Source organism: Haliotis cracherodii, unplaced genomic scaffold, assembly GCF_022045235.1.
Source record: "Haliotis cracherodii isolate W230 unplaced genomic scaffold, xgHalCrac1.p SCAF_6, whole genome shotgun sequence".
NCBI lineage: Eukaryota > Metazoa > Mollusca > Gastropoda > Lepetellida > Haliotidae > Haliotis > Haliotis cracherodii.
Genome location: NW_027266319.1, coordinates 32,046,969 through 32,070,287, shown reverse-complemented (window position 1 = coordinate 32,070,287; position 23,319 = coordinate 32,046,969). Strand labels below are relative to the sequence as shown.

Here is a 23,319-nt window from a genome sequence, read left to right as displayed (position 1 = left end):
TGAAAATAGCGGTTGGCGTTATTACAATATTATATTACACACGTCGTATAATAGAGACACAAATACAAATGAATTTTTAACTTTATCACCCCAAGATAAATATAAACAATTCGCCTGTGACCCCACTATAATAAAGGCCAACATTGAAATATTACTCGACTGATTTAAAACAGAGCAAAACTGACCAACGAGTCTTCATCACGTGCACCTCGAACAAGAGCCCGGATACAGTAGACGTCCTGTAAAGCATAAAGACATGCCAATGTACCTCTGCAGTCTACTAGACCGGACACATCTTGCTCAAGCATTATGCCAAGTGATTTGAATATTGCATTATATGCATTTAAAAATCAGTTTACGTATTATCAATAAATCGTAATGTTTAAGAATTTCAGAACAAAATACTTTTACAACAGATAATAACAACAATAACGATGGACAGTTAGTACTTAAATGAGAAGTAAATCATATCTATAATTACCAAACTGGCATATAATTGTCAGTTACTGGTGTTACTAATAAAAAGTCTTACTGGATTTCTGCTGTCGAGGACGACTGTTTTCTCAGCATCTCTCATCGCACCAGCCATGTCCCCTGAAATTGTGATAACGTTATATTTAATACAACATACTTGATCATATACACTCACAGTTCCCTAAGGATCACGTTTTGATGATGATGTTATTGAAATATCCCGGTACGCGATGATTGGATAACCTCCATAGGACCTCAATTTCATGATGAACGGACAGAGGCATGCAGTCATGGGCATTTGCTGCTGAGGATTGCAACAACTGAATGCACTTATGCCCCTGCAGCGTCAGAGACGTCGTTTGCCAACTGCAGGGTTAGGCAGATGCATAGGCATGTTTGAAACAGTGTCAACACAACGTCACGTTGCAAATGTCTTTGGTATCAGCCAAAGTGTGATTAGCAGGACAGGGAATCTATACCAGACGTTTGGTTAAGCTACCTAGCGACAGGTAGGTGGTCGACACCGTTCCACCACAGGGAAGACAGGTTTCTCCGGATTGCAGCAAGACGTCATCACTTCGTGACTGTCATCATACTCAGAAATGACCTGCGGAACGCCAGTGGCGTTAACGTTTCTACTCAGACAGCACGTCATCGTCTCTGTGAGACTGGAATCCGGTCACTGAGGGCATGTATTTGCACCCCACTGACCTGACATCACAGACAGGCTAGTTTGGATTGGAGTGAAAATCACGTCAATTGAACAGACCAGGATGGGCTCCAGGTCTTTTCATTGATCTATCAAGATACCGCCTGCACTTCGCAGACAGTCGTGTCCGAATGTGGCGTGGACAAGGATTACAGGATTCTAACGTAGTCGAACATGACCGCTATGGAGTGACAGTGGGGCGCAATGACAGGTGTGTGCTACCGGGATGACATTCTGGATGTGTTCGTGTGACCCTATGCTGGTGTAATCGGAATGGACTTCATCCTTAAGGAGGATGCCGCACAACATAATCGCGCCAGGGTCTTTGATGCCAACTCAGAGCAAGCGACCATTGTCCGGATTGATTGGCAAGCCTGGTCACAAGGCCTCAAACCTATCAAACACATGTGGCACAAGCTGCAGATCGCCCTCTCGCGACACTCTGTCCTTCCGGCAACTCTTCAGGAACTCGGTAGTGCTCTTTCTGAAGAGTGGAACAATCTTCCCTTGTATACTTATCAGGTCTAGCATCGATGTATTGTACTACTGCAACTATTCAACCGGTCAGTTCACAAGTGCTGTTACACATCATCCTACATACACACAAGTATACATACATAAGTAGAAACGCAACATATTCAACGACGCACGACTCCAAAATATGCCAACCACCATCTCAAATTCTAAACGTGAAGCCACGATATGTTGCGTATTTTTTAAAGCTAAAAAAAAGGTAATAACGTCCAAAGCCTCAGTAAAGCTTTCAAAACGTTTAATGGGAGACAAATTTGACGTCAACGTATCACTGACAAGAATGATGTCCAATAGAATTCCCTATTTTCAATTGTACTATATGTTCCCCTGTTTTTTTTAGGCAATTGACTTGCCTTTGCGTGTGTCTGTGATGGATGCCACCGGTGGGGCAGGATACACTCACCTTTGTGCGAACACCCGGTATCATCGCTATTTGATTGTGATTCACAAATACATACTCACGATGTAGTTGGAATCGTACAATTGATTGTTTTTGGCAGGGATTTCTTATGAATGTGGGAAGGGTTTTGTCGCTTTTATTTCAAGCTTTCAAGTAGAGTCTTTACAGCTGTGCAACAACATATGGGAAGCGAGGACAAAGGCTTGCCTCCAACAGCCGTGCCCATATGAGAATATGAGAAATGGAAAACGGTCTCATGTCTGGGCAATGAACGCACTACCCATAAATTGCAACGGTGCTGGGACATCCATATCCCGTAATCATCAATGATCGAATCGGAGAAAACATCATGGGCAACTATATTCCTATACCCAATTTCAAAATGTGCTTCTTTTATCAATTGGTACATATTACCCAAGTTAGCGCCAGGGATATTGAGTAGCAAGTGAAATATCAATATACACATCTTTGTTTGTTTGTTGTTTCACACGGCATTCAGGAATATTTCAGCTGTATGACGGCGGTCTGTAAATAATCGAATCTTGACCAGACTATCCAGTGATTAACATCATGAGCATCGATCCACGCAATTGGGATACAATGACATGCATCAACCAAGTCAGCATCCTGACCATCCGATCCCGATAGTCGCCTCTTACGACAAGCATAGTCGCCTCTTATTACAAGCATGGGTTGCTGAAGACCAATATACTAGTACACATCTAACGACAACTTGTGGAGCGTAAACCGTGTCTGATATCTGACACCGTCCTATATTTCTACGAGCTCGCGTATTAGAATGACCTATTGCCACACACGGTCTTCAGTTTCCTATCTCTGGTGTACATGTATATTTATTCATCGTGTAGAGTACATATACCCTATAACGACATAGCGATGTCGAAACACACAGCATTGAAATATGACAAAAAGGTGTATCAGATTACACGAGTTATGTTTAATCCCGAATATTATAACGTTTTTCATTATAAACAAACTCAGTGAGGACCCGCAGTGCATACTGATATATTGAATATCGACCCGCTCCGTAGTCCCTAATCAACATAAGTAAGTGAGTGAGTGAGTTTAGTTTAACGCCGCTTTTTCGCGGCGTGTCAGCTTAATGTGGGAGGAAAGCCCGAAGTGATTTAGGTCTCAGACGTTTACCACTTCAGTGAAACCCATGAGCACGGGTATGGTGCTGACAAACCTAGAAACATAATCGGGCCGAAACGGGATTCGAACCCACAATCATAGGTTTCTGGTGTGCCCAAGGGACGCAACTCTGCACAGCGAATCGCGGCGCCTTAGACGACTGGGGCATCCGTGCCCCTAATCAACATGAGAATAACTGATAAGTATTGCGCTTCGAAACAACAATTGAAAATGGCTGCCATTACATATTAAAACATTTTATGCGCATCACCTAAACCACCAGAGCAGACTTAAGTTCCCCAAAAACTTTACAATCATAATAGTGTTTCGGTGTAGGTGCGTTACAGCCTTACTTATATGCATCGTTTACTTGGGTTTTCAATGACCTACCAAGACGGGTATATGCAAAGGCTCTCCTGGCGTAGAGTGGCGTCATCAAGCAGGAGTTGGTCAAACAGCCAGCAAGACATCCTCCCTGTTTAAATACAAGACAGCATTAAGGACCTACTGTTTCGTATTCCGGGGTACAGTCCGGGAAGATCAATTTCTTCATAATAACCTCAGGTTTTACAGCCTATTTTATATGGTCATTTAAAATATAATCATTCACTGTTTATGCTGGATGTCCTGAAAAAACATTTTCTTTTTAGAAAAAAGGAAACTGCAGGGCAAAGAACATATAAACTTGAAAATTGGATGTGACCAAACAATTATAATCGTAGTCAAAACGTGACAGTTGCCGAAAGACTGCAACCTTTAGGTCCTAAACACAACTATGGCAACCATAACAACACATCGCCATCGAATAACCTTTTCTTGTTTGTTCCATTTTTAGCCACCATAAAACATGGGTGTATACTTTCTTTGGCCTGCAGTTTATATTTTTTGAAAGCAATGCCCGAAAACAGTTTCCGACTCCAGCGAAAATACCAGGCCCGAGCTTTCTTACATGTAATGGCCGGTCCTCATTTGCAAGGAAATCTACATACAGCCGTCAGACGGTGTCCCATACGAATGCACTGCAATATATTCTAATGGGTGAGTTTTGTTAAATCGCTTGCTGTGGGAGGAAAGACAATAGCATACAGGTCTTAGACGTTTGGGCACATCCACAAGCAGAAGTATGGAGCAGACTGACCAAGGATCATAATGAAGGCGAATCTTGGATTCGAACACATGACTAGCGGATCCTGGTGTGATTCAGAGAGGCAACTCTGCACAAGGATGTGGTTTGACATGCTCCTTAAACCCATGAAACTTGAGATACGTGGGAATGTACTCGGACAAAGCTCTATAAACTGAATCAGGGAGGAGAACTAGCAAATATTTTCCCCATCCATTCTTACCACTGCTGCCACTGTCAGACTCAATAAGCTTTGAAATAATGTCATTGGTATCAAGATATGCTTTCAACAAAGATAACTAAACTGGCATTGCAGCACGCAGCTATTGTTTCCAAGATGTTACTGTTACAGTTTCACTGTATGTGCCTGTATGGGAGAGGTGGTCACGTCGTACGGTAGTTAATAATTGGGTTTGATATTAGAATGTATATCGTACCATTTTGTCAAAATGTCATCTACTGCAAGCAGTTAATTATAACTTGAAAACAATCCCTTTTAGTTTCAACTGTCAATATATAGCTCGTGCCCAACATGTTTCAATACAATAAAAAAGTAACTATTTTCACAGCTAAAATGTTTTAACGGATCTGAATTTGTCCAACGTAGCACGAGACACACTTGGACGTGGTAGACATGACGTATGCCATTATCTTGTGTGTGATTTGTTTCCATTCACGTTATTAGTTTAATTATCATTCTCGGTTCTCTATGTACAGTAAACTACGGTTATAACGAACTCAAAGGGACTACTAATTTTAGTTCGTTATAACCGTAGGTCGTTATAAGTACATATACAGCATGACTTCAGCAAGTAGTCAGGACCAAAAAGTAAGTTCGTTATATCCGTCAGTTCGTTATAAGCGTGTTCGTTATAACAGTAGTTTACTGTATGTGAATGTTACCTTTGGGATGGACACTATGTTGATGGCCTTGGTGAACTGTGCGGCCGCCTTCCTGTGTTCCCCCACGTGTTGAAAAGCTACACCGAGGTGGGCGTGGACCTCGTACACCTGGCGGTATAGGTACATATACATTATACACAGCATGCTATACACATATAGATATTTATACATAGATATGGACATGTTATGGACATGTTTTGGACACGAAATACCTATGTTCTAGTCAATCGAGTCTGGAACCGACAGTAAGAGCATCGATCCACACAATTGAGAGACGATAACATGTTTGACAGTGTCTAAAAATGAAACAAAGACGAAATGAATACATGACACTTTTTTATGGATAGCAACTACTTTTGATTCTGTGTACGACGTTTCAGAGATACTTCTTGCTCAATCGTTTCACCTAATGAAGGAGCAAGAAATATTTCCGAAACGTCGAAAAAAGAATTTAAAAAAATGTTGTTCATGAAAAAGTGTCATATATTCATGTTCTCCCAACTTCTAAATACCTATCAATGACTTCAAAGAAGAAATGGCTATTCGATGGTGATGTATTTGACACGGGCAGCATAGTTGTGTTTTTGACCTTGCGATTGCAGTATTTTGGCCTTTTCATCTTAGTAACATTTTGATAACCTTTGTAATTTTTAAGAGTGTACTTTCTTCTGCACGGCAGTGTACGTACCAGCATGGAGTAGGAGGCAGGTGACTCGTAGTCATGGGGCAGATTGTCCTTGTCGATCATCCACAGCAACTTCCGGTAACTGTCGACCACCTGGAAACAGACCGGAAGTCAGACACAATATAAGACAATGAGTGAGTGAATGAGTCGGACGAATGCCTACAGTGAAGCAGTTCTTAAACATTCATTGCTTTTGGTGAAACAAGAAGCTTGGATATGGAGCTGAAAAACCTAGAAACAACCATGGCGAATCTGGGATTCGAACCTGCGATCATAGGTTTCTCACACGCCTAAGGGACGCAACTCTGCATAGCGAAATACGGCACCTTAGACGACTGCTTACCGTATAGCTGAGCATATGTATGTTAGACACGTGAAATAACCTCATACTGTACAGTGAAGTATAATAGTGCTCGCATCGTGCATGGAAACGGGCGTTGTTGAGTTTTCCTGGATTACGATGGCTTGGTGGATTATGGTATTTCTATATTCAGCTTTGGAAGGTTTATCTATAAAATCCCAGAGGGGTTCCGGTTTAGAAATGGTTCTCACCAACCTGTGCTGGTCGTAGGGGGCGATTTAATGGCTCGGGTGGTAAGACTTGGTTGATAAGTTTGTACCCGACGGAGTGGGACGTTGTTCGTAATATCAATCTGTGGATTGTCTGATCCAGACTCGATTATTAACAGACCGTCGCCATACAGCTGGAATATTGCTGAGCGCGGTGTTAAGCAAAAACAAGAGTTTGAAACATTAGGGCTTATTTTTGCAGGAAAATGTCTGTGTTCAGCCAATCATGTGATGTGTTGTGGACTATGTGTTGTTACATGACATACAAAGTGAGTACGGACTATGTTGTTACATGACATACAAAGTGAGCACGGGCTGTGTTGCTACATGACATACAAAGTGAGTACGGACTATGTTGTTACATGACATACAAAGTGAGTACGGACTATGTTGTTACATGACATACAAAGTGAGTACCGACTGTGTTGCTACATGACATACAACGTGAGTACGGACTATGTTGTTACATGACATACAAAGTGAGTACGGACTATGTGGTGTTACATGACATACAAAGTGAGTACGGACTATGGTGTTACATGACATACAAAGTGAGTACGGACTATGTGTTGTTACATGACATACAAAGTGAGTACGGACTATGTTGTTACATGACATACAAAGTGAGTACGGGCTGTGTTGTTACATGACATACAAAGTGAGTACCGACTGTGTTGCTACATGACATACAAAGTGAGTACGGACTATGTTGTTACATGACATACAAAGTGAGTACGGACTATGTTGTTACATGACATACAAAGTGAGTACCGACTGTGTTGCTACATGACATACAACGTGAGTACGGACTATGTTGTTACATGACAAACAAAGTGAGTACGGACTATGGTGTTACATGACATACAAAGTGAGTACGGACTGTGTTGTTACATGACAAACAAAGTGAGTACGGACTATGGTGTTACATGACAAACAACGTGAGTACGGACTATGGTGTTACATGACATACAAAGTGAGTACCGACTGTGTTGCTACATGACATACAAAGTGAGTACGGACTATGGTGTTACATGACATACAAAGTGAGTACGGACTGTGTTGCTACATGACATACAAAGTGAGTACCGACAGTGTTGCTACATGACATACAAAGTGAGTAAGGACTATGTTGTTACGTGACATACAACGTGAGTACGGACTGTGTTGTTACATGACAAACAACGTGAGTACGGACTATGTTGTTACATGACATACAAAGTGAGTACGGAGTATGGTGTTACATGACATACAAAGTGAGTACGGACTATGGTGTTACATGACAAACAAAGTGAGTACGGACTATGTTGTTACATGACATACAAAGTGAGTACGGACTATGGTGTTACATGACATACACAGTGAGTACGGACTATGGTGTTACATGACAAACAAAGTGAGTACGGACTATGTTGTTACATGACATACAAAGTGAGTACCGACTGTGTTGCTACATGACATACAAAGTGAGTACGGACTATGTGTTGTTACATGACAAACAAAGTGAGTACGGACTATGGTGTTACATGACATACAAAGTGAGTACGGACTGTGTTGCTACATGACAAACAAAGTGAGTACGGACTATGGTGTTACATGACAAACAAAGTGAGTACGGACTATGGTGTTACATGACATACAAAGTGAGTACGGACTGTGTTGTTACATGACATACAAAGTGAGTACCGACTGTGTTGCTACATGACAAACAAAGTGAGTACGGACTATGGTGTTACATGACATACAAAGTGAGTACGGACTGTGTTGTTACATGACATACAAAGTGAGTACGGACTATGTTGTTACATGACATACAAAGTGAGTACGGACTGTGTTGTTACATGACATACAAAGTGAGTACCGACTGTGTTGCTACATGACATACAAAGTGAGTACCGACTGTGTTGTTACATGACATACAAAGTGAGTACGGACTATGTTGTTACATGACATACAAAGTGAGTACCGACTGTGTTGTTACATGACATACAAAGTGAGTATGGACTATGTTGTTACATGACATACAAAGTGAGTACCGACTGTGTTGTTACATGACATACAAAGTGAGTACCGACTGTGTTGTTACATGACATACAAAGTGAGTACGGACTATGTTGTTACATGACATACAAAGTGAGTACGGACTATGTTGTTACATGACATACAAAGTGAGTACGGACTATGTTGTTACATGACATACAAAGTGAGTACGGACTGTGTTGTTACATGACATACAAAGTGAGTACCGACTGTGTTGTTACATGACATACAAAGTGAGTACGGACTATGTGGTGTTACATGACATACAAAGTGAGTACGGACTATGTTGTTACATGACATACAAAGTGAGTACCGACTGTGTTGTTACATGACATACAAAGTGAGTACGGACTATGTTGTTATATGACAAACAAAGTGAGTACGGACTATGGTGTTACATGACAAACAAAATGAGTACGGACTATGGTGTTACATGACATACAAAGTGAGTACGGACTGTGTTGTTACATGACATACAAAGTGAGTACGGACTATGGTGTTACATGACATACAAAGTGAGTACGGACTGTGTTGTTACATGACATACAAAGTGAGTACGGACTATGTTGTTACATGACATACAAAGTGAGTACGGACTGTGTTGTTACATGACATACAAAGTGAGTACCGACAGTGTTGCTACATGACATACAAAGTGAGTACCGACTGTGTTGTTACATGACATACAAAGTGAGTACGGACTATGTTGTTACATGACATACAAAGTGAGTACCGACTGTGTTGTTACATGACATACAAAGTGAGTATGGACTATGTTGTTACATGACATACAAAGTGAGTACGGACTATGTTGTTACATGACATACAAAGTGAGTACCGACTGTGTTGTTACATGACATACAAAGTGAGTATGGACTATGTTGTTACATGACATACAAAGTGAGTACCGACTGTGTTGTTACATGACATACAAAGTGAGTACCGACTGTGTTGTTACATGACATACAAAGTGAGTACGGACTATGTTGTTACATGACATACAAAGTGAGTACGGACTGTGTTGTTACATGACATACAAAGTGAGTACGGACTATGTTGTTACATGACATACAAAGTGAGTACGGACTGTGTTGTTACATGACATACAAAGTGAGTTCCGACTGTGTTGTTACATGACATACAAAGTGAGTACGGACTATGGGGTGTTACATGACATACAAAGTGAGTACGGACTATGTTGTTACATGACATACAAAGTGAGTACCGACTGTGTTGTTACATGGCATACAAAGTGAGTACGGACTATGTTGTTACATGACATACAAAGTGAGTACGGACTACGTGGTGTTACATGACATACAAAGTGAGTACCGACTGTGTTGTTACATGACATACAAAGTGAGTACGGACTATGTTGTTACATGACATACAAAGTGAGTACCGACTGTGTTGTTACATGACATACAAAGTGAGTACATCCGTGCCTTCGCGTCAAAGTAAGGTAGTCCTATCATGTTGTGTTTATAATTACAATATCCGTGTCCTATACTTAAAAAGCAATAAAACTGAATTCACTGAGAAACATTACTTGAGAAAAACAGTTCACGCAGGTATTCTTATTAAAGTTGGACTTACAAACTATAGGAAGGAAATTAAAGTATAAATTTATCGACGTATGCTAAATAAACTCCTGTCTGGCATCTACACACGTCTATGAACCGCATACTTCTCCGGGTTAAGACTACTTTGAAGGTTAGGTTCAAAGTATGGATTATAGGAAATGGAATATGAACCTGTTGTTTTACCCGAGAGTCGTTTAAACAGTTCGATGCACGACATGTGCTGTAAGTTGGCAACGCGTTAAAAGGGTGTCAGGCCCTGAAGGAGGGGGGTGATTAGCTGGAGGGGGCTACCGTGTTGCTCAACTCCCGACAAGCAGACAGGGCGTGTATTGGTCACGTGACTTACGCTCAGCAAAAGCTGCATGGCATTCATGGAAATGTATTTCGGCTCGCATAAAAGATAAAAGTGACACCGGCAAGCATTTTAACATAATAAAACAAGGAAAAACGTGTGTTAACAGATACAATAATGTTTGAGAGAATACAAAACGTTTAATTTTCCTGCTTCCGGGGAAAGGTTGTCACGTCTTTCATTTGTTACTTGAGCGTGTGTGTTTATTCTTCCCCGCATGTCAAATCATGAACAGTTGTATGATCGATCAAACAGACGTTTTTCCAACCTATGTTGAAAGAATATGAGGTAGGTGTGATTTTATATTTTCACAATCGCAGGCACCCGTTCCACAAACCGATCATAGCGCAAAGGTTATCGTAACTTTAACCTTAACATAGTAGGTGAGTATGGTTTTACGCCGCTTTTGGCAATATTTCAGCAATATCACGGCGGTGGACACCAAAATAGGCTTCACACAATGTACCCATGTCGGGAAACGAACCCGGGTCTTCAGCGTGACGAGCGAACGCTTTAACCACTAGGCTACCCGACCGCCCCAATTTTAACATAGACGTACGGCAGTCGGAGAGCTACGATCACTTTGCGGAATGAGGCCAGGTGTCTTTATTGGCGAGATTGATAGAATAGTCGATGTATTTTATTTGGTCACGGTACAATGGCTATATCTCGATAAGTTACGGTTCGTTGAACTCAATACATTACTTGACTATTGGTTGCTTCGTCAGATGTAGTGAATAACAAGTAATGATATTCAACACTTTTCATAAGTTTTGATTTTATTCAAAATAAAAAAACGAGACATGTAGATATCCGTTTAGAAGATGTTTATTCGTAACATCGTGTTACTTTGGGCTTTCCAAAATGTAAGCTGAAACGCTGTCATGTGACCGAAGTATTGTTCGCAGCGGCGTAAAATCCAACTCACTCACCCACTAACTTCATATCAAACCTTCATCACCCCACATACCCCGCCGTCACACTACCCCTACCCCCTTCATCCTAATGAATTATTGAATTAAAAAATTCAAATGAAGCAGGACAAATTCAGCCTTGACATAATGCCAAATAAAGACATTCAAATAGTTCGGGAAGTATAAATATTCACCATACAATCGCACTTTTAATAATTACAGTAGTCGTATGATTATCTTAATAACATCGCGGGAGCTATTTTAACTATTGCAATAGAAGAATACCCACAGCAAGTCTATGAGTAAATATTCAGTAATCTTTTTGTGTGATCTATATAAAAGAAGAAATCTACAGTTGGCAGATAACGTACATTTTGAGCTATATTTCACCATTCATGACAATGTGTTAATGTCCATAGAATAATAATCGAAATACTTAACTTTAAATCATTTTTGAGTTTTTAGATACACATACTACACTATGGAATAAGGTATAAATCATCCAAGATTGAAAACGGGTTTTTTTAAAAACATTTTTATTTATATTTATCATTGGACCTCCTTATTTGGTTTCAGTGGTAGCACTCACGTGATATCATGTGCTCTCCGTCGTGATTTTAGCATGCTCAGTGTATAATAATATACATAAGAAAAGCTTATCTTTCGCGTATACTCACTACACACAAGCACACACGAATAAACAGACAAATATATCTTTCATGAACAGTTTGCATTTCAGTTTCTGTACACCATACATCAAATTCAAAGTGACAGCTCGAGCGTCGTTGAGTGAAATCGACTACTGTAGATCTATAGCCATTGAAATTGACATACGCATGTTAAAGCGACTCATTTTAAGATGTACTTTAAATTGTTTATTGCTTCACCACTATGCTTGAGACCATACTAACTGCTTTATTCGGCAATGATTTAGCGATTATGGATTGTTGTGTAAGCTAGAACGTATCCGAGGGAATATTTGTACCGTTAATACCATGTCGCTCATTAAATCGACACCATGTCATTCAAATCCCGGCTATGAATCACATCTCTATTCATGTGACACATGTCGGTATTTCATAATCGAACACTAATATGTATTAGGTTTAACTGGTGTAGTTTCATTGTTTACCTGTCCGACTGGCAGGTTATACGGCTAAATAATTGATCCTGTTTTATCGAAACAATCAATGAAAGTGCGTGTTCACGTAATCGCCCCTTCAACACACTATTCCGCTCTATAGTGTATTTGTAGGTGTGACTTAGTCCCCAGTGGTGTATTATAGTATTGGTAGGGCGGTTTGGGCCGTTATTGACAACACGTATTTACACGCCAAGGGTAGATACATTTTATAAAGTAACACAGAAACAAAGTTAATCTTTTCCATGCTGAAAAACATACAATCTCAAATGATATTATTTAATAAGCTAAAATGGCTCAACCATCTTGTTGAAACTACATACACGGCGTCGTACGAATCCCAGTAAGCATACTTTGTCAATAAAAGATTCAACATGCTCAAACACTTAAAAGGACGGTTTGTTTTTTCTACATTGTACATGTACAGCCATTTATTAGTTTCGGGTTAGAGTAATTTGACCTGTGATAAATCCACATGTCCTATCATTAATTTCACTTCACCCTGAATCCACCTGATATTGACTGGGTCTCTGACGTCACGGTGAATAAATGACGTTAATAACGTCATGGCGAAGAGCTGAAGGGGTTATTTATCACCGACCCGTGGTAACTCTGACCGGCCTTTATCGTCGACTTGACCAGTGTGGTTTGATTATTAATAATATCTGTTATACCTTGCCGTTGGGTTGTCAGTTCATAATACAGTTCTTCGTACATTTGAAATTCGTCTGCGTCCCTCAAAGTAACTTTTATACCTTACGGAAAATACACCAACAGTACTTAGTGATATTATAGATATCTGTGTTGGTTTCAAGTTTGTTTGTTTGTTGTTTAACGCCGCACTCAGCAATATTCTAGCATTATGACGGCAGTCTGTACATAATCGAGTCTGGATCAGACAGGCCAGTGATTGAAATCATGAGCATCGATCTACGCAATTGGGATACGATGACATGCATCAAACGAGTCATCGAGCCTGATCACCCGATCCCGTTAGTCGCCTCTTACGACAAGCATTGCTGCCTCTTACGACAAGCATGGGTTGCTGAAGACCTATTCTAAACCGGGTCTTCACGGGTTTACTCGCGGAAGGAAACATTGTCACTCGTGGCTTGTACATGGGTTCAATCGAGGATCATGCTTCATAAATACAATATAAACAGGTGTTCACAGGAAGATTTACATTTACAAAATGCTCTGTTGTACTTTGGTAAAACTCTAACATTCTGTTAAATCACGTTATACTGGCATGCAAAAAATATATACATGTATCAAGTATTAAGAGGGGTGTTCGCAGGACACCCAGAGGTTGCCACCCAGTAAACAAGCCACACTTACACACTGGAAAGTATTTGAAAGGTTGAAAGGTGACAACATCTGGCATAAACAAACGCCAGAGAGAGACATACCACAATAAGAGAGTTTATATACCACCTGACCTCACGTCACAATTAAATGTCAGCAACTGTCAACACCGACTGTTCCACGATCCCCCTATGGGTAAGTAATTTATATAACTCCTTCCTGTACCCATCACATGTTTGCTCAAGCAAGTTACAGACGTTAGTGAATTGATACTTAAAATGATTTTATAGACGTGTAACCCACTGGCTTCCTTGTGGGTGAACTCTATGGCCATTTCCGACCTCGGACAATGATTGATGATTCATAAGTGTGTGAATGAATGTTGTACGATGCCCCTTAAACATATAAAAAAAAATCCAAAGAGAAGAGATTGCATGTCAACATGTGTTGGATGAAAGCATACCCTTTCTTAAACAACCCCCAACCCCCAAACTACCCCCCACCCCCATCCCGGAAACACACCGAAACACCCGACCACCCCACCCCACCCCTACCCTTATAAATGTCACCCGAGTGTCTAACGCATGGTATTAAGGGGGGAAAGAGATGTTCTTGAAAATGTGGACGAACGAGTAAGGTTTTACGCCGCATTAACCAATATTCAATGACATCCAGGCAGGAGACACAAAGAATGGGCCTCACACATTGTACCCAATAGAACCCGGCTGCACGGCGTGGCGAGCTAACGCTTTTACCACCAGACTACCTTACCACCCCTTATGTAAAACCAGCTAAACGTGATGGAAAACTGATGTCATGTTCTTTAGCATTATCGATGTAGATAAGACCATCTCCTTGACATATAGTCGATCTGCGTTTTACTGATCCACAAGACGGCTAAGAAACACATAATAGCATTCATATGTATAGAAAGGTATTTATGTTTCTTGGCTTAACAAACGCCGTGAATCGATTAAACGTGAAGTTTCTTTTCTCTTTATGAAACAATAACAGGTCATGCTCTAACCTTAGAAAGGAAGCCAGTGACCTCAACGAACCCAACTGGCCCGCACCTGTGTATGATATGATATAGAACGCCAAGACTGGAATTACTGTTATCGTGTTTGGCTTTGATCGTATCGATCTTCGATCTTCGAGGATAAGTGAGCTTGTAGGAAAAACAAGTCCGTTTAATCTTCCCGATACACCCTGTACTGTAGGTGTTGCTAATATATAAAAAATCATTTTGTGATAAGACTAATTTTCCTTTATTTCATATTATAGCTAAAATGGATAGAATTATCATAAAAACGCCCGCATGTTATCAGAAATGAGCGGGCCACTGTAACTTGATAATGCCCTCATATTACTTGACGACGGGCCATTATCACGCCCGTTGTTAGGTGACGTCATAGGATAGGGATAGGTGACGTAACGTTCAATAGTGACGTCATCTGGTTTGTTCTATGACGTTTCCATATTTGTAAAAGTGGGTCAGTGACATTCGTGTTGATTGCAGTAAATGTTTCAAAGTCGACATTGTTGTTTCTTTTTATTTGATAACAAATTCCATCCATTTTAGCGATAACAACGGTAACGCTATTTTTCAGGGCATTTCATTTGCAGAAGCCCTCGGTCTTTTCAACTGCCCTCCTTCGTCGGGCAGTTAATGGAAGACCTCGGGGTTCTGCAAATGATAATGCCCTGAAAAATAGCGTTACCCTTATATTACATTAAAGAAAATGCAGTCTTTGGGTGTATATAGGTCGTCTATTGAATCTAACCCTACCAAGGTCAAGGTGATTGTAAGAAAATGAGTTATGGTCACACTGAATATGACAGAAGGAGGTAGGTTATGCAGTGAGAGATAATGTCAGGGGTTGTTTATAATACAGCTATAAATTATTGTCAACGAGTGTATGAGTTATTGAAGGTTATTTATGGTGATTTCTTAATATCGAACATACATTATAGTCAAATTAACTGGCTCCATATGTCAAGATCCATAAATAAATGCCGGTGGATATTTGGGAAATATTACCCATAAGGGTAGAATAATTGTGTGTAATAACTTTCCCATATATGCACATGCGTATTTTAGCTCAATGCTGATTTCTCAATTGAAGACATAATACGTCACAGTGCTTCATTCTTGACGTAATACATTGTTCATGACGTCAGAAATTGATTAAATGACATCATCTTAACAAAAAACTTGCTTCAATGACGTTCATATCTAGGGTTAACATTTCATAAGTTTTTCTTCATTTAAACTCTTAAAATGTCAATGAGTTAATATATATACAATAACCTACTTGAAACTCAGTACGTATTATCTGTCCCCGTGAATGAAATGCTTGTAGTCCCTCACCAAAAGCACGACCCGTGAGGATCCGGGGTAGAATAGGTCTTCAGCAACCCATGCTTGTCGTAAAAGACGACTATACTTGTCGTAAGTTTCGACGAACAGGATCGGGTGCTCAGGCTCGCTGACTTGGTTGATGCATGTCATCGTATCCCAATTGCGTGGATCAATGTTCACTGGATTGTCTGGTCCAGACTTGATTATTTACAGACCGCCGTCATATAGCTGGCATATTGCTGAGTGCGGCGTTAAACAAAAAAAAACCCCAAACAAACAAACCAAAAGCCCGGGATTAACACCATTCTATATCTAGGGACAGATAATCCGTCATTCCTCGTAGCTCGTTTGTTATTCTCTAAATAGCTGTGAATAAATCAGCTGTTAAACATGCATGTGCTAACTTGTATTAACTTTTTTCTCTAAACATGTTAGTTTTAAATAACGGTTAAATTGTCGTTATCGATCGCCGTCAATCCACCATCATGCTTGATACCAACCTAAATATGCTCTTTCGCACACATCTATGTAATTTATGTCGTTCAAGGCTAATTCCTCTCTACTATAAACATTTTATAAATGGGAATATTGATACAAATGTCTAAATGCACATTGAAGAGAAGATTGATTACGCATTTGTCTAGATTGTATAAGGATTGCAAATAAATCAAACAAACTATATAATTAGATGTAGATCGTGTTTTTTATTCATTAGGAAACTACGACACGACGGGGAGCCAAAATAATGTTACTCACTCATTGAGAAAAGACCGTACATAACATGTTTCATTTTTCTTAATAAATAGTTTCAAGGATTACATATAATTATTTTATTTATATTTACATATTGACAGTACACATATACACAAAGACACGTCACAAGCAGGACTAAATATATTTTTCGGAGAAGCACCTGTTGTTATTTTGATGTTAAGAAATTTAGATTTTATTCCGCCCAATTCTATTTGAAACGGTGCGTGTATATCACATAGAATACACAACCTTCCACAACATCAACTTTACATTATCATTAACATAGAATAATTAATTATTTTTGTTTCTAATCTTCAAAATCGAAAAGAATTAAGGTTTATCAAAATATTCAGGCAGTTTCGTCTATGTTCCATAAATGCACGCTGACAAGTGCCAGTCACAATAATACAGGTTTTTATTTCGTGCAAAACGTGCTTTGCATGACTGCCAGGTGCATTTCTAAAAAGAACATGTCCATATTTGGAAATGTTTAGTTTATGTCACCCACCAGGTGGTGCGCAGGTGCACTCACGGAAGGAAACATTGTCAGTCATAGCTTGTATATGCTCTTTAAGTTTTTAGCAGATCGGAAAATGTCAGGCACCGACCTTATCGAAAGCGTAACTTTATATGCTGTACAAACAGTTTGGGATCATGAATATGCTTTGGAAGATATTTTGGCAGTGCAAACTGGGCACACAATTTCATAAATAACATCCCCCCAAATTTTTATTATCCCTAACTTTTTTGTTTAGCATTTATCAAAATGACATTAATATGAATTATGACATACATGACATTGTAATGATTTGCCGGGTGGGGGTACTGGTTGATACCATATTTTCAGTTACATACTCTCGGGTATTTGGAAACTAAAAGCACAGAGGACTGTTGGTATATACCTTTACCGCTGAACAATGTCAGAATGGGTTTCATTGCTATGGAGGTTGGGGTTCGAGGTGGCTTTGAGTGACTGTGAGTGAGTTTGGTTTTACGCACCTTTTAGTAATATTCCAGCAATATCACTGCGGGGGACACCAGAAATGGGCTTCACACATTTTACCCATGTCGGGAATCGAACCCGGGTCTTCGGCGTGACGAGCGAACGCTTTAACCACTAGGCTAGAACCCGACCGCCCCTCGAGGTGGCTTTGAAAAGAGTTGAGTGATATCTCTGTATTTCAGCTAATGTGGGAAGCAAACCCGACATGACGAAATTCGCAAGTTGGTCAATTTGGATTCGAACTCAAGACCACCGGATCCTGGCATGGCTAAGGCACGCAACTCTGAACTGTACATTGCTGCACCTCATATCAGGTGGAAGCTGGCGCCCTGTCATGCCATGTTCTTTAACATTTTAGTGGTAGATAACCCCAAACTGTTTCTTATGCCGATTGATCAGTTGGAATTGTGGTAGCATTATATACAGGGTATATGTAATGGAAATCATTCTTTCATCTCATACTGGTCAGTTGGTTCCTCCAACTGGCTCTCGTTGAGGTCATCTTTAAACCAGGTCATTGCCAACAACTTAGCCTGTCTCACGGTCCCCAAACCATATTATTTTCCCTTTCGCCCAAACCTTACTGTTATGCTATGCCCCTAAATGAAGCAAGTCTAGATTTTCCTCAGGTTCAGAAATTCGCATATCACTGGGTCTCTTTTTCAATGTAAATGTAGCTGCTTGTTTCTGAAAAAAACTCATATATTCTACGAAACTGAGTGTACCAGCAACTGTATTAACATGGGATCTCAATCAATCCACGCTTGAGTATATATACATGTATACACAAAGAGGTCCCTTAGTACTGCTCGTGAGAGGCACGGGTGGCCCAGTCGTCTAAGGCGTCGCGATTCGCTTTGCAGAGTTGCGTCCCTTGGACACGCCAGAAACCTACGATTGTGGGTTCGAATCCCGGTTCGCCCCAATTATGTTTCTAGGTTTGTCAGCACCATATCCCTGCTCGTGGGTTTCACCGAAGTGGTAAACGTCTGACACCTACATCACTTCGGGCTTTCCTCCCACATTAAGCTGACACGCTGTGATATGACTGGAATACTGTTAAAAGCGGCGTTAAACCCAACTCACTCACCCCAGTACCCCTCGTAATGGCGGATAAAACGCCTACCAGGCTGATTACGTGTGATTATACTCCGATATCAAGGCCCATGCCTTGTTTATAATGGTCCAGACTCGATTATTTACAGGCCAATGTGATTTCGCTGGACTATAGCTGGCTGTGGCATTAAACAAAGCTCCAGTTGCAGTCAATCCAGCCAGTATAACGGAGGATTAGGACCGGAATGTCTCCACATGACGGAATGTTACCACTCCAGCGATAAAATCTGATAGGTGGATTACCAACGTCATTACTCCCGTCAGTGAATACATATTTCGGAATGATTTAAGAAATCGTTTAGAATGTTGACATAATGTGCCAGTGAAATCCTGACAATGTCGTTACAACTTGATTTAGTAACATTTGAAGTAAGTCCATAACATAGAGAGAACTAAACATGTATGACAAAATAATATTGGTAAACAATGTTGAATATTCGTGTAAGAATCCATTGCATTGAGATGGCGTATGCCAAATTAATCTTTGTAAACATCATTACATAAAGTTGCTAAATACATTGGAGAAGGATTAAGGCAGGATTAACACAAGCGAACGCTGGTATTGCATACACGTGATTCATTCAGTAACATTGGTATGAAGTAGTACATATTTTGTTTATGAACTTGATAACCAACGTTTTGTAAATGTTGCTTTATGTGACAGTCAAGCTGAAAAATATTTCATAAAAAGCAAAATATATGGAAGCCTTTTCGGGCCATTATCTTTTAATTTCAACTTAGTATGTATCTTGAAATTTTAAGTTAGTATCTAGAAATTTCAACATATAACATCTTGAAATTTCAAGAAAAAATAAAAAACCAAACAAATGGCCCTAGAAGGCTTCCGTAGAAATGCTCGAGTCTCAATAGAAGTCAGGGTCCCATTCCACAAAACACAAGTCTGTGGAAGTATGAAAGAACAGGCGTAGCCCTGAACTAGGCCCTCCAGTTGATCGTAGCCATGTGTTCTATCTTGTTAGATTAATTCGAATTCAGTTTTAGGTTTACGCTGCAAGGCCATGTCGGGCAACAAAGAAAAAGACTTACCGAAACTGAAACACTGTCTAGAATAACACTATAATCAATGTCTTCTAAGCGTTTAACATGTATGACTCAATAAATAAAACATTGTCAATTATGGTACGTGAGTTAAACTTTCACGTCGCATCGGCATTATTTCAACCATATAGCGACTAAAAAAAGTATATATAAAAATTAAACATTCGAAATAAATTAATTCTGTAAAATAGACCAGAAGATCTTACCACTATTTACAAATGACACATTTTTAGTTTTTGTTTATTAGTTGTTGTTTTTTATTTTATTGCTTTATTTTAATGGTTTTTTTCTGTTATTTAGACATGGTTGAGAAACAACATGAACAGTTATCCGGTGGTGGGTATACAACGAGCAAGGAACTACTGTTATGTGGAATTCCATTAAGAAAGCATGGTACATCACTTTAACAGTGTTAACATTATAAATCCTCCCCAACTGGTATTGCCGTCATATCATTGCCATACAGGAAAACTCCGTTTATTCAGACGGCGGAGTTCCCAGTGTAATTATGCAGATTAACACATTACTAGATTAATGAATCCTTGGTATGGTATTACAGTAAACTACGGTTATAACGAACACGCTTATAACGAACTGACGGATATAACGAACTTACTTTTTGGTCCCGACTATTTGCTGTAGTTATGCTGTATATATGCTTATAACGAACTACGGTTATAACGAACTAAAACTAGTAGTCCCTTTGAGTTCGTTATAACCGTATTTTACCGTATTTACATTTACAAATATACTACTCAAAAGGAGTTACTGTTAAAGAATACCCGATTTGTTCCTAGTACTATAGTTAGTCTGTCATGGTATGACACATTTATTATAGTAACATGAAAGAATCGGGTGTTAACTTCTTTTGAGAAATATATATAGACGTCCAACAGTAATTCTCTGTAGTGGGTTTTCTGGATCAACGAGGTTGATCCTGTTTTGCAAGTTATGCTAAAATTGGAATGAATACCGTATTTTTTTAATCTGATTCTTTTGAGATAAATATTCAATTCGACTTTCGCCACAGATGGCAATATCAGATATACAACGCTGCGGGACAGGTTTAATTTTTTTAGCCATGTTTCCTTGGACACGTATTTGTGAATACAGTTAGACCAAGGTGAGGTGAGGTGAAACGGGGTTTAACGTCGCGTCGAAGATTATTGCACTTATATAGCGTGTGTGTGTGTGTGTGTGTGTGTGTGTGTGTGTGTCTGTTTGTACTCGTCCGGAATAATGCCGATTTATAATGCTAGATCACTGAGATACCAACCCGTGACGATACGGGGTAGAAGAGGTCTTCAGCAATCCATGCTTGTCGTACAAGGCGGCTAACGGGATCGGGTGGTCAGGCTAGCTGCCTTGGTTGATGCATGTCATCGTTTCCCAATAGCGTGGATCGATTTTCATGATAGATTGTTTGGTCCCAAACTCGATTATTTACAGACCTCCGTCATATAGCTTGAATATTGCTAAGTGTGGCGTTAGACAACAAATAAACAAACAACACTGTGATACCATGCCGCAGTTAAACATGAATACCCACACAGTAGCAGACCAGTCCTTGTGTAAACCCCTTAATGCCGGATGCCATATTAAGAGAGTAACAACAAGTATCGTCGGTATGACGCAGCCGGGGATCGAACCCCCGACCTTCCGCTCCCCGGCCGGACGCTCTACCACTAGACCACGGAGGCGGTCGTTAAACCATGTCTTCATGTACTATATTTACCGGCACAATACAAAAAAGAACATGTATAAATTCAAGTAACAAGATTAGCATACCTCAATAACTGACACGACAATTAAACCAGGGGGTGTGGGGTGTGGGGGTGGGGGTTGGGGTTTGGCTGGGGGTTGGGGGTGGATACAAGCGCGAAAACATTCATTCACCCTAAACCATACTGTGTGTATATACCACGTCAACGCCATAAAATAACCAATCTTGATTATCCGCCGAAATAGGATTCAATGAAGCATAAAAGACAAAAACGTTGAAAATTATATGAATGGATCAATGTCCACGAAAAGTATAAGAATGTCCTGCCCTACCGGTAGCAACCACATCCCATAAATTAAGATCCTATGCATGTACATATATCATAAATGGCGAATGCTTGTCGTCAGAGGCGACTAATGGGATCTCGTGGTCAGGCTCGCTGACTCGGTTGATGCATGTCATCGTATCCCAATTGCGTAGATCGATGAACATGATGTCAATCACTAAACTGTCTGGTCCAGCCTCGATTATTTACAGACCGCCGTCACATAGCTGGACTATTGCTGAGCGCGGCGTTAAACAACAAACAAACCGACAAAACATATATCATATATAAAAACAATTCTTACCTTCCCCCACCGCTTAGAGCGCTCATTAATCATAGCTAACTTGAGAGTGACATTGGCCGTCTTGTGCAGTTCATCTAAGGTAGAAAAGTTCCACTTGCACCTGGACATCTTGGCAGTAAATCCGAAACCTTATCGTTGATTTCACACCTTATGTCAGCTGAGATTCCCGACAGGCAACTTGCAGATTTCACTCTCGCGGACTAACAGGGCTTGCGTCGAGCTGGATTAAACACCACGCTTTATCAACCACAGCTGACGTTCGCCCCAAGACGTTCGTATTGGTTGTAATCTGACAATACCCCGGACGAAGCTTTATGCTCCGTTGCTTTCATTCAAGCCAACTTTCTCTACCCGAGTATTGATTAGGTCTAGGTGTGTGTGGCGACGTATTGGAAACATTTACTAAGTACACAGGGTCGAGATTTCTTCACGCCAAGCCGGCGGCGGGTTGACTTATCAGATAATAGTATTCCTGTATATAATGGAATACATGTAATTCCTTTTGCTGTTTGCTCGCTGACAATTAAACACAAAAACAAATTACTTTCTTTCGGGTTGGTCGAGTCCACTAGCATATAGGGGTATCGGGTGTAAGGATTGTGGTAACTATAGTGTATTGTAAATAACTGGAGTAGGCTGGTTAGTGTCAACAATAGTCTAAACCGATCTGTCAAAATCAATATCGGTCCATTTAGCTTGTCTCGATAAAAGCTGCATAAATGGACGCTAGTTGCTATATAATCTAACATCTGAATGCTTTCCCATGGCAGATATTTGTCAATACGTTCA

The 23,319-nt window shown here is 40.1% G+C and overlaps 1 protein-coding gene across 1 annotated transcript in view; it reads right to left on the bottom strand.

The window, feature by feature from the left end:
- LOC139445423 (uncharacterized) overlaps positions 1 to 22,795 on the bottom strand; it is a 31,922-nt gene extending 9,127 nt beyond the window's left edge. The window contains exons 1-6 of the mRNA XM_071226569.1: positions 22,531 to 22,795; positions 5,987 to 6,076; positions 5,299 to 5,406; positions 3,663 to 3,747; positions 533 to 594; positions 186 to 239 (exon numbers count right to left, since the gene is read on the bottom strand). Of these exons, the coding sequence (XP_071082670.1) occupies positions 186 to 239; positions 533 to 594; positions 3,663 to 3,747; positions 5,299 to 5,406; positions 5,987 to 6,076; positions 22,531 to 22,638 (507 nt within the window). The 5' untranslated portion in view covers positions 22,639 to 22,795. The remainder of the gene's footprint in view (positions 1 to 185; positions 240 to 532; positions 595 to 3,662; positions 3,748 to 5,298; positions 5,407 to 5,986; positions 6,077 to 22,530) is intronic.
- Between the last annotated feature and the right edge of the window lie 524 nt (positions 22,796 to 23,319).